The 16,844-nt window shown below is 47.6% G+C and overlaps 1 protein-coding gene across 3 annotated transcripts in view; it reads left to right on the forward strand.

Annotated features, from left to right (window-relative positions):
* zgc:158376 (uncharacterized protein LOC100101643 homolog) overlaps positions 1 to 11,429 on the forward strand; it is a 38,615-nt gene extending 27,186 nt beyond the window's left edge. For all 3 annotated transcript variants that reach the window (XM_063185834.1, XM_063185824.1, XM_063185816.1), the window contains exons 8-11: positions 365 to 528; positions 5,220 to 5,384; positions 7,464 to 7,670; positions 9,617 to 11,429. In XM_063185834.1, coding sequence (XP_063041904.1) covers positions 365 to 528; positions 5,220 to 5,384; positions 7,464 to 7,670; positions 9,617 to 9,816 — 736 coding nt within the window. In that variant the 3' untranslated portion in view covers positions 9,817 to 11,429. The remainder of the gene's footprint in view (positions 1 to 364; positions 529 to 5,219; positions 5,385 to 7,463; positions 7,671 to 9,616) is intronic.
* Positions 11,430 to 16,844: the final 5,415 nt, after the last annotated feature.

Raw genomic sequence — 16,844 nt, forward strand, 5'->3', positions numbered from 1 at the left:
TACGCCCTTAAACGTCAACCACCCATATACAGTAAATGATTTTGATTGATTGATCTTTTTAAATGATCTCTTCTGCTTCTCTTTCTCTCCTCTCTTCCACACTGATTTTGTCCTCCTCTTTCTCATCTCTCCCTCTCATTCTGTTCTGTCTTCCTCTCTTTTCTTGTCCTCCTCCACCCATGTCTTCTTCTTGCTCTTCATTTCCCTATCTTCCACAACCTGTCTCTTCTTTTTTCCTCTGCCTCTCCTCTCTTCTACACCCATTACATCGTTTTCATCTCCCTCCCTTTCTTCCTCTGCCCCCCCCCCCCCCCCCCCCCCCCCCCCCCCTTCTCTCCTTCATCCACCCCTCCTCCTCCTGCAGGTGCTGTGACAAGCGGTTATGGACTCAGATCGACCTGAGCCGGCAGCGTTCCATCACCCCTCCTATGCTGAGTGGTATAATCCGCCGGCAGCCCGTCTCCCTCAACCTGGGCTATACCAACATCTCCAAGAAGCAGCTCATGTGGCTCATCAACAGGCTCGAAGGTGAGGGAACCTCTACGGTAGTGTACAAACAGGGGACACTTACAGCACACTGAAAGGAGATGCTAAAGGTCCAATGCTCCCAAACAAAGTTTAATGGCACGGTTTCCTTTCAGTTATCGTCTATTTGGTCCAGTACCTGTGCTACTGATGTGTGCACATTCACTGACTTTTTGGATTACACTTGCAGTACATGCACTGAACACACAGCTACTCGATCCTGCAGTTTACAGTGGACACACTACCCTACACCACACCACATCCTTCTACCTCCTACACAGCAAACATCATCACACTACTACCACACGCGCACGCACGCACGCACGCACGCACGCACGTGAGTTCCCTTCTCAACACCTAAGGCCGTGGGAAGCAAAAACTGCTTAACCTGTCTTCATACCTGTCAACTTTGAGCTCCCAAAATCCGGGAAAATTCCCATATTTTAAGCCAAAATCCGGGAAAATTTCTAAAGGCCAAATTTTGACAGTCAACGGGATGACAGAGACAGATCGGACGGGGGGTTCTACTCTGCTTTTCACAACAGCGCGCGTGCAAAGACAGATCCTGTCTAAAATCCCTCAGCACACGTTTTACAGCGTGGAGAAACAATACAATGAAAACAAAACAATGAAATTAGCGCAATGAGTTTCTTGTTGTTGTTTTGTCGCACATGTTGTCTGTTCGTGCAAAACTTGGTGCTGGTACAGGTTGTGATTAGGTTTCTGAGGAGAAAAGAGGGCGCACAATCGCTACGGAGCTCGAAGTTGACAGCTCGTATTTTCAAGGAACTTCAGTTCTTGGTATCTGGCATACCGTCTTCTGGCAGGTAGCTTTATAAGCAAGACCCTGTCTCTCTCTTCAAGAGGGGGTGTGGCTCGTCGGACAGGGCCGTGGGTAGCCTATAAATAGCCTGGACCAACGGTGTTTTTTGAAAATGTGAAAAATCCGGGATATTTCCAGGAAAAAATTGAAATCGGGAAATGAGTCAAAAATAGGGATTTTCCTGGGAAATTAGGGATGGTTGACGGGTATGCCTGTCTTGTCCTTTTCCTCTGTGGCCACTTCAGAAATGAAATGAAAAGGCACCGTGTCTACGCTGCCGACCTGGGTTCCATTTCGGCCCGGGTCCTTTCCTAACCCTTCCCTGTCTCTCTCTACCAAACATTTCCTGTCTCTCTCTCTCTCTCAAACTGTCCTGTCACTAATAAAATCTAAAAGACCAACAAAAATATCTAAGCAAAAAATTAGAACACGGAAAGCTACTGTTTGTCAAACGTCTGCCTAAAAAGAGGGAAATGAAGCTGTTATCTGTATTCTGTATTTCCCGGTGAGTAGTTGTGAGTTGTGAGTGGCGTTTGCTGCGTCAGCAGTGGATGTGGTCAATGGCTGGTCTGGTGCAGTCTGCCACAGGGTGTGTGGTCCAAACCCTATGCATTTATAACAGGTCTCTAAATTAACATCAGCCATCTAGGCATATGCTAGTGAAATTTCAGTTTGGCTAGTAGAAAATACCAACTTACTAGCCATTTTGACCAACTAGTGAGTGTGTGTTAGGCTGGTTAGATCAACATCCACCAGCTATTTTGGCTGGTGATGAAAAAACGGACTTTAGAGCCCTTTGTATTTATGAAGGCTGAGGCGTGCAGTCAGTGCGGTCTGCAAACTTGTCAGACGTCTGTCTGCAGTGGCTGCCGCGCTGGCTGGTGAGTTGTACTATGACTGAGCCTCTAGCTCTGGTTGGTCAGATGGGCTGTTTCAGTTCCCTTTGAAAACCAACGTTTAACTTGTGCAGTATATCAGTCACTTTTGTGGGCTTGGTTACTGAAACCCAAGTATAGAAGGCTACTAAAACTCATGTCTCTATTACAGTCACTACAATATGGTATGCTCTTACAATGTGTCAATACTGCATTTGCTTACTGTAGAAATTAAAACAGCACTGTATTTTTTGGCTGGCTAAAGGTTAGCGCTACATTTGGAAGTTGCTGCAAGTTGACAATGCTAGTTACAAGGGCTGTATGAAGATATGCACCAATGCTGACACATTTTTCTTCATATCCAGCTAATTCAATGCAGTTCAATTTGTGGGTGTTTTTTTCCATCAGTCAGCCTGCATTTGGTGGGTGGTATTTTGAGATGACGGGGAGTGCAAATTAATCTGAAATGGGTTTTTGACAGTACATCTGCAGTTGAAGTCTTAATGTCCTCGCCTTGTTCCAGCAGAATCTAGCAGGGCCATTTGATGCAGAATGAAGTTATTTTTTGACTGTAGATTCAGTCTGTAATAGGCTGTGTACTGTCATCAACCTTTTCTGCCTACGGCATCAGACATTAGCTGATAATCCAAAACTCAGAGCAATTACTTTTTTCCCCAAAGAACTGGCACCCATTACCTACACATCAATGTATTACCAGTAAGTGTTTGAAGACGCTGGGTAATGTTTCTTCCACTGCAAGTGTCTTTAGATATATGAAAGCCTCTCTAGATAAATGAAAGCCTCTCTGCAGTGCACTATAGATGCACTGTAATGTAACATGGTCGCTCTTTCAGTGCAGGCTCATGGTTCACTGGCTGTGAGTCATACCGTAATGCTGTCAGCAGAAATCATGTTATATGGCCTATTGGCAATGCAATAATTATGGGCAGAGTGCGTTATAGAGGGCCAGGTCCACATCAAGGTCTCTAGCATCAGCAGTGGATGCAGCTGTGTGAAGCAGTCTGGTAGTCTGCCCTGCAGGCAAGTGCTGTGTGCGTGCGTGCGTGCGTGCATGCGTGTGCGCCTGTGTGCGTGCCTTGTTGGCTGCTCGCTCTCTCTGTTTGGCCTTGCGGCGATTTAACACAGACTAGAAAAGACTCTCCTCTCCCCTCCCCTCACCCCATCATCCTTGCCTGCTATTGCTGGACAGGATGCGAAGTGCGTGCGAGTGCGTGCATGCGTGTGCGTTTGTCTGTATGAGGGAGGGATGGAGTGAGTGAGAATTAATCAGCCTAAACCACGGGCAGGCGTGAGGAGCCCAGTTTCCCTCCAGCTGCCAGATGCTGAACACAGCCAAGCACAGAGGAGCCGGAACAGGCCGCGCTGGTCAGGGCTGGGGACGAGGACGGGGATGGGGACAGGGACGGACAGGGGGCAGAGCAGAGGGCAGACACATAGCGATCTTTTCCAATATCCTGCCTACATACTTCCTACTACTGTTGGGGGCCTGTCCTCCCATTTATCATCTCGATTGCAAATGAGAATTGCCATTGAATTGTGTATTTTTGCAAGATACTGAATGAAAACGTTGATCAGTGACTTCAAGCCGTCACAATGCTGGAGGCCACTTGGTAGACACATGGGATACATTCTATTATCCGAACTCCTGTCCTCCTCTGGTGCTTATGGCCTCGCGCATTACTGACACCCCACCTCCGTGGAGAAAATGATCAGGTTTCCCCCACTGTCAGCCTAGCCAACAACAACTTTTGTGGGACTTTTATCCCATTCAACATCCCGAATGCAAATGAGAAAAATTGAATTGAGCTTTTGTGCGACATTGAATTAAAACTTCTTTCTTCAGCAACGTCATCGCCAGGCCGCAAGCACAAGGGAGGACATGAGTTTGGATATATGGACTGAAAGGATATTGTGCTTCAGTGTGCCATTATACTTTTTTTGGGAGCATAGAACAGTGTTGTTGCGGACCTCTTATCATTTCCTTTCAGTTATCTTCTGTACCTGTGATACTCTGCCCTACAAAGGCAAAGTATAGTAACTACGCCAACATTGGAACTGAGAAAAAGGCCTTCAAAGTACTGATGTGCGCTCATTCTCTGATGTTTTTGGATAGTGGAATGGAGCCCTCGGCTGGGAATTGGAGGAGGTCAAATAGGGCTGATGCTGTGTCCAGAACGCAGTGCTCACATCCGCCAGCGGGGGAGCAAGGGGGGTTACTGAGAAATGCTGAGCTGGAGTTTTTGACAAGGGCAGAGGAGAGCTCTGTTCATGGCCACTGTACCGCACCTAATACACACACACGCACACACACACCTCATCTCACTACACCACACTGCACGGATGCAGACCAGAACCTCACTGAACTAGATTTGACTGGACTGGGTCTCATCTTCTGCAGTGGGAGTAGGCGATTTCTGTTTTTTAGACTAAAATTTCCACACAAAAAAACTCTGAAATATTATGCGTGAGAGGTGAATCCTGGAGGTGGTGATTCAGCATGTTTTCTTCAGAGGTTGTGTCATTCACTACAGTTAGTCAGTAGAATACACACACACACGCGCATCTTTTTCTGCTGTGTCTTGCGGCACTGCCACAGGGCAAGGCATGAGAGGCATTAGATGCCAGGCCGTACGCCTATGCAGTGCTCTATATTTGAAGGCTTTATTTGCAAAACGGTGTATCTCCATTTTATAGAATGTTGGGAAATTGACATTATTGAATTGGGCATTCCATTGAAATGCATTACAAAATGCATTTTATATAGCTTAAAAAAGTATGTTCTCAAAATATTTGACTGGGAAGAATTCACATGTGGGTGATATGACCTCTGAACAGTCATTTCCAATAATAAAATGTAAAAGTCAAAAAATGGAGATACACCGTTTTGCAAATAAACCCTTCATATGTAAATGCCTTAAATTCATTATTCATTATTTGTGTTGTCAAATAAATAAATGCCTTTCCCCTCCCCTCAGGCCTGCTGGAGCTGGACGTGTCGGGGTGCCCGTGGGCATCGGTGTCGGCGCTGTGCCAGGCCGTGTGCCCGTGTCTACGCCTGCTGGACCTCAGCCACGTGGAGGACCTCAAGGACTCCAACCTGAGGGAGCTGCTCGCCCCGCCCAACGCCGACACGCGCTCAGGTCAGCTACAGGGGACAACCAGAGGTCATTAGGGGGTGACGAAATGTCATGAGACACATAGATATGAACACTAGATGTTGTGTTCAGCCTTTTGCCGTGGCCTAACCTTACCACAACCTGAGGGAGCTGCTCGCCCCGCCCAACGCCGACACGCGCTCAGGTCAGCTACAGGGGACAACCAGAGGTCATTAGGGGTCATCTGCAGGTCATGGGACCCAGCATGGTGTGGTGGGCGTGGCGTCCATGCCAATGTCTTTTTCTGAGCGTTTCGCTCGGTGCGTAATTCCAAGAACAGTATGGCGAAAAAGGAAGAAAGGAGTCGTACACAAGAGCTGAATGCAAAATGAAAACCGTATTAAACAAAGTTGAATAAAGTAAATAAAACCGACAGACAAGGGACAAACGTTTCGGGTCTAGCCCATCATCAGTGTTCCCACGGTAGTTCCCTACAGCATGGTGTTATATGTAGTGAGGGGATGCCACCACAACCTGAGGGAGCTGCTCGCCCTGCCCAACACAGACACCCGCCCAGGTCAGATCAGGAGACAACTGGAGGTCATAAGGGGGTGACGGAAGGTCATGAGACGCGTAGATATGAACACTAGATGCTGTGTTCAACCTTTTGCCGTGGCCTGACCTCGCCCCGCCGAACACAGGCACACTCAGGTCAGCTCAGGGAACAATTTGAGGTTATTAGGGATCATCTGAAGGTCAACTAGGGGGCATCTGGGAGTTACTGAAGGTCATGGAGTTGGATATCGATATTCTTCAAGGATTGAAATCTGAGGGTGCTACTCGCCCCTCCCAGCACAGACACATGCACCGGTCAGGTCAGCTAGTGACAGAAGTCATGAGACACATGGGTATGAACACTAGACTAGATATTCAGCCTTTTGACATGACCTAACCCTGGGCGCCGCCCTCTTGGCCTTGTACTTGGCCCCAACTAACTAAAGGATGGTGCGCATATCGCATTGTCACCAATCGCAATATACCAGGTGAAAATGGCAGCAATCTGACTTAAGGCATTCATTCTAATACAAAGGAGGGGCCAATGCAGTATCTAGTTTTCATATCCATGAGACATGGAATGGTGTCACATGCACTGGGGTGGATGCCACCATCTGAGAGAGCTACTCGCCAACCCAACGCAGACGCACGCTCAGGTCATCTCAGGAGTCAAATAGAGGTCTTGTGGTGGTCGCAGGAGGTCATAGGATACACCATGGTGTGTTACATGAAGTGGACAGGGCTTGACATTGGCACCTGCCAATCGGCCAAATGCCGGTAGAACTTGTAGTAACTAGTAACTATTTCAGTCTCACTAGCCACTTTGACAGGGAAGATATTCTTGGACAAATCACAGTAGTTGAATCAATTGTTTGTATTTAATTGCAAGAATATGCAATGTGAATATTCTGAAGAAAAAAATAACCAACAGCAAAACTCCGGCCAACAGAAAGGCTAAATGGCCAGTGACTTGGGAAACCACTAGCCACAGTGGTCGTTGAGCAAAAAAGTTAACCTCAAGCCCTGGTAGGGGTGTGGATGCCACTACAACCTGAGGGAGCTATTCGCCCTGCCCAACACAAGCATTGTCTGGCGGCAAACGCCATACTAAATCACAAGTGTGCAGCAATTTGAAAAGAATGCTCAAGGCAGCATGGGTACTCCCAGGCTAACACAAGCACACACTCAGGTCAGATCAGAGGTCAAGTAGAGGTCATCAGGGGGTCACAGAAGGTCGTGCAATATGGCACTGATGTTTGGTTTAATACCAATTAAACATTCATCATTCACACATGACATGCACTCAGGTCAGCTCAAGGGTCAACAAGAGTTCCACTGGAGGTCACAGAAGGTCATGGGACAGGCCATGCAGTATGTTAGACATACTGGGATGGGTGGATTCTGAATTGGTAGCAGGTATCAGGCAAGAGGGGGAAAACAAAAACAAAATTCATTGTCAAATGATTCAGTAACTGTCAAGTACCTGCTTTCCTTTCATTGTTTGTGTGTGTCCGTCTGCACGCGTCTGCACATGTGTCATGTGACCCACTGTGTGTGTTTTGCGCGCAGCTCACAGCAGCAGTCGCTTCCAGAACGTGACGGAGCTTCGGCTGGCGGGGCTGGAGGTGTCGGACGCGTCATCACGGTTACTGGTGCGCTACCTGCCCCAGCTGGCCAAGCTGGACCTCAGCCAGTGTGGCAACATCACCGACCAGACCATACACACACTCACCGTCTCACCGCTCCGGGAGAGCCTCACGCATCTCAATCTAGCAGGTGGGGAATCGCAATCACACACACACACACACACACACACACACACACACACACACACACACACACACACACACACACACACACACACCATCTCACTGCTACTGCAGAGCCTCACGCACCTCAATCTAGCAGGTGACACACACACACACACACACACACACACACACACACACACACACACACTACTCACCGACCAGACCATACACACACACTGTCTCACCTCACACACCTTAATCTAGCAGGTGGGACACACACACGCACCGTCTCACTGCTACTGGAGACCAGCCAGAACATTCACATCGCGCGCACAGTTTTTGTCAGTCATATGCAGAGCACGCACCCAGTATCATTGCACTGAATAATTCCCAATGCAACATTTCATCCAGTCTGGTCCAGTGCAGTGCAGTGCATTACTGGGTTGATGTATCCAGCGGCTGCCTGGCTGCTTGGCTGTGGCTCAGCTCTTTGCTGCTAATGATCACACCCCACTCAGCTCCTCTTCTATTTCTGACTTTCTCGCACGCACGCACGCACACACTCATATACGCACGCACACACACTCCATAGTCCTCGCCTCTCCTCTTCCCCCATCTTCTTCTCCAATCTTCTCCTCTCCCATCCTCTTCTCATCTCTGTACATGTTTTCCTTCCTCCTCTTCTCCTCTTCACTCCTCCTATATTACTTCCTCCGTCTTCCTTTCTTCTCCCACCCCCATCTCCTCTCATCTTTCTCCCACTCTTCTTCCCTCTCCTCTATTTATTCCCTCTCTACTCCTCTGCTATCTTCCTTTCGCCATCCTTCACTCCACTCCTCTCTTCTGTCCCTCATCCTCATTTCCATTCTCCTCTTCTCTCCTCTCTTCTCTTCACCTCCCTTCCCCACCTCACCTCTCCCTTCTCCTCTCCTCTCCTCACCTCTCGTCTCGCCTTCTCTCCTCTCCTCACCTCATCTCACCTATCCTCTCCTCTCCTTTGCTCTCCTCTCCTCAACTCCCATCCCCTCTCATCTCATCTCCCCTCCTCACCTCCCCTCTCCACTCTTCTCCTCTCCCCACTCCTCTCCTCTCCTCTCCTCTCCTCTCCTCTCATCTCCTTTCTCCTCCTCTCCTCTCCTCTCATCTCCTTTCTCCTCCTCTCCACTCCTCTCCTCTCCTCTCCTCTCATTTCCTTTCTCCTGTTCATAAAGCCTACGTTTCCTCCTCTCTATATTTCTTCTCCTCTTTCCAGTATTGACCCCTCCTCTCTCTCTGTCTAATGTTCTCTTTCCCAACCTCCTTCTTTCTCTTGCCCCCTCCCCCTCCCTACACACATACCCACTCCCACAACGCACTTCTTCACACTGTCCTTCTGCTCTGTGCGTGTGTATGTGTGTGTGCGTGTGCACATGGATGTCCGTGTGTGTGTGTGTGTGAGAGAGAGAGCACGCATCTTTTTTCCACTTTGGTGTGTATGAGAGAGTTGGAATGCTAGCTTAACATTTAAACACATTAGTGTGTCTTGCCCGCAGTCCTCATCATTGTAGGACTACACACACACACACACACACACACACACACACACACACACACACACACACACACACACACACACACACACACACACCGTGCATTCATTATCTCTGTCTCTTTCTCTAGCTGTCCCTCTCTCCCCTTGCTCTGTGTCTTTTGTGTCTGTTGCTTCTGTGCGTGCGTGCGTGCGTGCGTGCGTGCGTGCGTGCGCACGCTGTCTTGGCCTATGGGGATGTTTGAATACTGAATACTGTGTGAAATCGATGGATTGTGTGCTGCGTTTCAAATGTTGAAGGCATTAGGCGTGTTATTACTCATGCAAATCCTTCAGTTATATATTTTTGTCCTTTTCTCCTCCCCACCCATCTGTCTCTTGTTCTCCCACTCTTCCACCTCTCTTCTCTCTCTCTCTCTCTCTCTCTCTCTCTCTCTCTCTAGGTTGTGTGAAGGTGACAGATCAGTGTGTGCCTCTGCTGCGCCGCTGTGCCTCTCTGCAGAGTGCGGACTTGCGCTCCTGCAGTCAGCTGGCCCCCGACACCTGCAGGCTCCTGTCCTTCCCCGCGCCCCCCTCCTCCACGCACCCCAGCAGCCACCCCAGCCACCCGCACGACGACAGAACTCTGCTCAAGAACAGCTAAGGCTTGGCCTGGGTGTCCCCCAAAAAAATACCAAGCCAACTCCCATCCGCACAGCAGTTACGGTTCCCCACGCCGCTCCACTCCCGGAGTGTTGCTCTACGACAGCTACGCTTTTCCCCATGCCAAACCACTCCTGTCTACAGTATACAAACAGTTACGGTTCCTCGCAGCACTCCCATCTACAGAGCACTGCTCTAGAATGGTTCCAATACAGTTCCGGTTCATCTCCCCCCTTCCCCAGTCCCCACCCCATGGCAACAGAACGCTGCTCTAGAACGGCTGAGGTTCCACCCCCGGCCACTCCCAATTCCAGAACACTGCTCAACAGAACAGCTAAGGTTCCTCTCCTCTCCTTTCCTCTCCTCTCCTTCCTCTAGCTCTGTTGCTACGACAACACTGGTCTAGAACATTTAAGGCATCCCCTCAACACCCCCCCCACCTACCCCACAATTACAGAACCGCTGTTAAAGGCATCCCATCGCAACCCTCCCGCCCAGCTGAGGAATCAGCATTATCCTCATCCTCATCCTCATCAGCCTTCTGTAACAAGCCCTACCCCCCCTCTCTTGCTGCTGAAGAACGGCTGTGCACCCCGCCTAGCCCTGGCCAACTACAGGCAACCTGTCCCCAAGCTTACCCTGCCCTCCCCTCCCCTCCCCTCCTCTCCCCCTCCAGACTGGACCACACTACAGCCCTGAAAACCTGAGGGAGCGCGGAAGAGAGGAATGGTGGGAATTAAAAAAAAAAAAAAAACGTGTAGAGATCGGTAGACAATGGATAAGTTTAATAGGAAAAGGAATAAGAGCAGAGGGAGTAACCGTTGGCAACCATTGAAGCCCTTCCCCCTTCCCCCCAGCCCTCCCTTGCTGCACACGTCTGATCAAACCAGTCAGACATCAAAGCCTGACAGACTTACAAACAAACAAACATACATACATACAGTCGGGAGGCTGAAATTTAGCATGTACATATTCGGTATCTGTACAATTGGGTGTGTGTGCGTGTGTGTGTGTGTGTGTGTATATAAATGTAGTAAACTGTAAAGAGAAAAAAAGAAAAAGTACCAATATCCACGGTCTGCTCTCCCTCTCCATCCTCTTACAATTATTTTTTTCCCCCTTTTTTCCGCTTTCCTCTCATCAAGACCTGAACAGGATTTCAGTTCCCCAGAAAGACAGGCAGACACCTTTTCTCTCCTCCATCTTAAAGGTGGGGTTGCAGGTTAACCATTTTAAGAAAATGTACTATTATGACATCACGTTGGGGGTTCCGCAGGCTCATAGGAGTCTATGTAGAACCTTAGAATCCTGGGGGAGTTCCCCCAACGTGATGTCATACCTGCAACCCCACCTTTAACCTGCCCTGCTCTGCAACCACTCCATCCCCACCCATCCATCCCCCGCCTAGTGACTCTGTGGATCTGCAGTGTACTGGCTGGTTGGCTGTGGGCCGGCTCTGCATACTTTTTTGCACTCCATAGGGGTACAGTTTGGACCACCGAACTGAACCCCCGACTCTCATCCCACCTTTCAAGAATACACACTCACTCCCTCTCTTTATCTCTCTCACACACACACACACACACACACACACACACACACACACACACACACACACACACACACACACACACACACACACACACACACACACACACACACACACACACACACACACACACACACACACACACACACACACACCAACCCCCTCCCCCTCATGCAAGACTACAACGAATGTACCAATGCCTCCACTCCCCAGACATAAGCCTGGTGTTAGGATTGGTGTGCGTGTCTGTGTCTGTGTCTTGAGTACACGTGTGTAAAAGATATCGTTCCTACATGGCTACGGTTGGGAAGGCTGTGTTTGCGTCTGTACGACTGCGAGAGAGAGAGAGAGAGAGAGAGAGAGAGAGAGAGAGAGAGATTTCGCTCCCAGTATTGTTGTGACTGAAGACGTGGGTTTGATCTCATCATCATGTTGTCTGTCTCTGCTTCCAGATGGCTCAGGAGGCGAGTGGAAACGTATGGGGTTTCTATATTTAACTGTTTGAGGAGTACAGTCACGTATATGTGTTTAGAATTTTGATTTCCCACTATGATGTCACAAGTCCTCTGGAAGGTTTGAATAGAGTTCTATGGGAGCTGTAGAATGTTAAAGGGTAAAATTCTAGAACTGGGGAAAATCTTTTCTCCTCAAAGGGTTAACGTTAGGAGGAGAGACACTGCAGGTCTAGAGCTTGACAGCCAGAAGTGCAGTCACCATGTGCCAGTTCTGATTCATTGTCATGAGACACACACATCCCAGAGCCCTGTGTACCCTGCGCGTTCTCATTCAAATGTATGCTTTTACTTACTTATTATTCTAACTCCCTTACTGTTACACACATAAACACACACTTACACTCACACGTGTGTCCACACACATTTGCACTGATGGGAGCTATACACACACGCCTCTGCTCAGCTGAGCTGGGCTCAAGAGGAGGCACTGAGCTCTTGCTGCTTCTGCTACTGGGCGAGTTCCCAACCTGTGGGTGACTGGCAGCTCCAAGGGCCAATCACAGCTAGAGAGAGCTGCAGCACTGAGTCTGTCGGTGGGTGGGTGTGCAAATGGCATATTCCGGAATGTGGGAAACCAGGATTTTGTTGACTTGCCCTGTTGGCTGTGTACTTACTTTCTCTCTCTCTCTCACACACACACACACACACACCGCATGACTGCTCCGTAAAGGATCCAAAATGCACATGTGCTGCTCACTCCTGAGGAATAAGAAGATAGCTGCTCCTCTAGAACTCCCAAGTTCTCCCAGTTCTCATCTGGGCGTTCTAGCACTCCAAACAAGCTCACAAGACCCTAGATGTGGGACCAGAACTCAGCTGAACAGTAGAACGCATCGCTTGAAGAGATGAGTCCCGCAAATTATAATTATACTTAAAAAAAAGAGTAGAGTAATCATGTAGCTGTGTTTTTTGCTCATATTTTCACAAAAATCAAGTTCCAGATTCAGCCTAGCCTTCACAATCAATGCAGGTGATCCCCCACATCCCCCTTACTCAGACCGTTTCAGTATTAATCATGATCACTATCCGATAAGTGTAGACTCCAGTCGTGGTGAAAAATGGCATGGGCACCACTGAATGGTGGGTCTAACAGACCTCCTAAACTAATCAGTAATTAAGATATTCAAGCTTTACGTGCTGCTAGTCCCTCTCTACTTAACCCCCGACCTTCAGGGCACGCAGGGGATCCACTTTATGCAATGAGGACCAGAGGCGTCAAGTCCAGGTTCAGAAAGTAAAAAACCCTTAATGCGGTAAATTTGATCCAACCAGCTCTGACTCAGCTGATTGAATGGAGTACTTAAGACAGGTGGACCACCTACTCATTGAAGACACCTGTGTTGGAAGTAAATTGTGGCGGGATTTTTACTTTCTGGACCCGGAACTGACACCTCTGATGAGCACCACTCCAGTACAGTGTTGCACCGTAACAGTGCAGTCCTGGGCCCCGTTTCTCAAAAGCATTGTGGCTAACCAGTTAGGAACTTACCAGGTTTGCAACCAACCAAGTTGCTAACTTGGTTAGCATCGATGTTGGCGAGAAATGCACCTCTGGTCTAGACAGTCCAGAACAGACAAAGCTTGCAGGAAGGCAGACAGACAGGCTGGATGGACTGACCCAATGAGGAGGTCTGGTCAGTGTTTGTTTGTATCTCCACCTTGAGCAGTATTTATTTTCTCCCCCTGTGACTGCACAAGTACTGATGGGCATTTCCAATGGGTTCAGTAGCGTTGTGTTTAGCGTAGCGTCAAGTGTTGAGGGTGACAGGGTTTCGGTTAGGTTGTTGGAAAAACCTGAGCCAGTGCTTTTGATCTGTGTGTATGTTATGGCTTGGATGTGGTTGGCCTCTGTTTCAATTTGAATACGTTTTGTTGTTAGTGCATTTTTTCCCCCCTTTCCTGCCATGATTTCTGCTTTCTGAGCCTCTCCCCATATCAGATCAGGGCGAACCAGTGACTGTAAGACTTCCAGCTTGCGCAGAACCACACCACACCAGTCCATGTTGCCATGGAGCTATTGTGATGTCACAGTCCCGTAGACCTGCACTGAATTCCAGAATCACTTGATCACTATTATGGTGACAAAACGGTGTATGTAACTTCCACACTATGTACTGAACTATAAAGTGAACAATTGATTGTTTCAAACATGGCCCTGGACTGTTTTGCAGCAGTGTTGCGAGGCCTGACCCAGGTCAGGTCGGTGGTTGATGGCCAGAAGGTTTGGGGTGTGGGAGGCCATCTGATCCAGGACCCTGTTTCTCGAAAGACTAGTTGCTAACTGGTTAGCAATGACACTTTCGAGAAGCGCACCCCACACATCAGAGGTGATTGCAAAAAGCATGTGGGTGTCTTCAGATGTGTGTTCAAGTGTGCAAGTATCTTGAGTGTGTGTGTGTGTGTCTACATGCTTGAGCCATCCACCTCCTCCCTCCTCCCCAATCTCCTGGTCCCACCCCACCCCACCCTCCTCCAAGACCCTCTTCAGGGGAGTAGCTGTCTGGAGGACAAACCAAAAGATGCACATCTATACAAGGCCATTCATACGCTCTGGCCATATCGTGAAATATTTGCCACAATTGTCACCAAAAGCCTCATTTTTTAAGTTGTGTTTTTTTCTCTTTTTTATATAATTTATTGTGTCCAACTTGTAACGAACTGTCATGTTGACAATTTTGATGTTTAATGTGCTGAGTGTAGTCTACAGCTGTGAAGAAAAGTCTTCACACAAGAATTATAGAGAGCCAAGTCAGTAAACTTTTATTTTTCAAGTGCTTCACTTGTCCAGGAGGAAGAATTGGAAAAAAATGTTACTCAGCCTTTATCATTCCTCTGTAAACCATTTCAATCAAAACCAATTTGCCTGAAATTGAACAGTGAAATCATGCATTACTTCTAGTAATGGCTACAACGTGCGTGTGTGTGTGTGTGTGTGTGTGTGTGTGTGTGTGTGTGTGTGTGTGTGTGTGTGAGCGCGTATGCGTGTGCGAGTGCGTGTGCGTGTGCGTGTGGTCGGCAGTTGCTCTCCCGAACTGCCTGTGAGGGGGCCTTGCTTGTTTTTCGTTCCTTGTCTGTGAATCCATGAAGGAACGATAGAGAGCCTCATTGTTTGGTCTGAGGGGAAAAGAAAAGAAAAAAAGTTCACCAGGCCTCAGCTGTGGAGTAAGCAATTGCATATAGCATATCATTGTGTGTGTGTGTGTGTAGAGGGTCTACAACTATATCTTTGCATGGCACAGTCACCTGTGCTGGACTGGACAATGTGTGAGTGGGCCATCTTATTGCATTGGACTCAAACAAACTTCTAAAGGCACTGATCTGAGCGTACCTGATCAAGCAGCGGGAAATGTGATGGAGCGAGCACATTAAGGAGCAGGAATGGAACTGTGGATACTTGATCTCTATCTCTCTCTTTCCCTTCGCCCTCCTAACGTCTCATTCTCGACTTGACCCTGGTCCTCAATACACTCCACTCACCACCCCCCACATTGCTTAGATTAAGTAACGTCATCTGAACCAAACATCTTGAACCTGGATGAACAAGCGCACTGGACCAGTTAGACCAATCACCCACCACAGTCACCTTCCTAAATCATCTCTTGCCAAAATTCCTCTTTTTTTGTTGTCATTGTATGTTCAGGGGCATTTTTTTATCCATTTGTTTTATTTTTATTTTTTTATTTGTCTGGGGTTTTTGTTTTTTGTTTGTTTCTGGACTTCTGTTTGTGGTTTCTTCCATTGTGTTGTTCAAAAGAAAGTGGAAGAAAAAGCAGAATAATAGGAAACAGACGAAAAGAGAAAAAAAAAAGAAAACTACTCAAGGCAGCTACTTCGGAGTGACTACTGTAAAATGATAAAGGAATAAAGAGAACGGGGTTTTGTTTTTATATCCTGTCTTCTGTTTCATTCAACATTTTCTGTTATCTGAATCTCTGAGCATCAGGGCATATTATGAACCGAATGTGATCGACTGTCTTTCCCAGGACCTAATATACCTCACTCAGCTAATTAGCCTAACCTCAAACAGCTTAATTTTGATCATTCTTTTTTAATAATAAGCTTCACTTCAACGGGTCACTTTTTTTACTGTATTAATAATATACACTCACCGGCCACTTCATTAGGAACACCTGTTACATCTGTTCATTGAGGCAATTTTCTGATCAGCCAATCACATGGTGGCAACTCTATGCATTTGTGCATGTAGACATGGTCGAGATGATCTTATGCAGTTCAACCCGGGCATCATAATGAGGAAGAAAGGTTATTTAAATGACTTTGAACATGGCATGGCTGTTGGTGCCGAAAGGCTTGATTTGAATATTTCAGAAAAGACTGATCTACTGGGATATTCACACATAACCATCTTTAGGGTTTACAAAGAATAGTGCGTAAAAGGAAAAAAAAAATACAGTGATTCTGTGGGCAAAAATGCCTTGTTGATGGCAGAGGTCTGAGGATAATGGCCAGACTGGTTGGAGCTGATACAAAGGCAACATTAAGTCAGATAACCACTCATTACAACCGAGGTGTGCATAAGAAAATCCCCGATTTACACAGCACATCAAATCTTGAGGCAAATGGGCTACAGCAGCAGAAAACCACATTTGGTGCCACTCCTGTCAGTTAAAACCAGGAAAATGAGGCAACAATTTGGCCAGGCTGACCATAAAGACACTAGAAGATCGGAAAAATGTTGCCTGGTCTGATGAGTCTTGATATCTACTGCAACACTCAGGTGGAATGGTCCGAATTTGGCGTCAACAGCATGAAAACATCTGCCTTACAGCAATGTTTCAGGCTGGAGATATAATGGCATAAGGATATTTTCTTGGCACAATTTGTGCCAATTTGTAACAGATTTATCTTTGTTGGAATGCCATAGCCTACCCGAGTATTGTTGCAGACAGTTCAGGCAGTTCTAAAGGCAAAAGGGGGACCAACCCAGCAGTAGAGAGGTGTTCC

The sequence above is a fragment of the Engraulis encrasicolus genome, chromosome 2 (assembly GCF_034702125.1).
Source record: "Engraulis encrasicolus isolate BLACKSEA-1 chromosome 2, IST_EnEncr_1.0, whole genome shotgun sequence".
Lineage (NCBI taxonomy): Eukaryota > Metazoa > Chordata > Actinopteri > Clupeiformes > Engraulidae > Engraulis > Engraulis encrasicolus.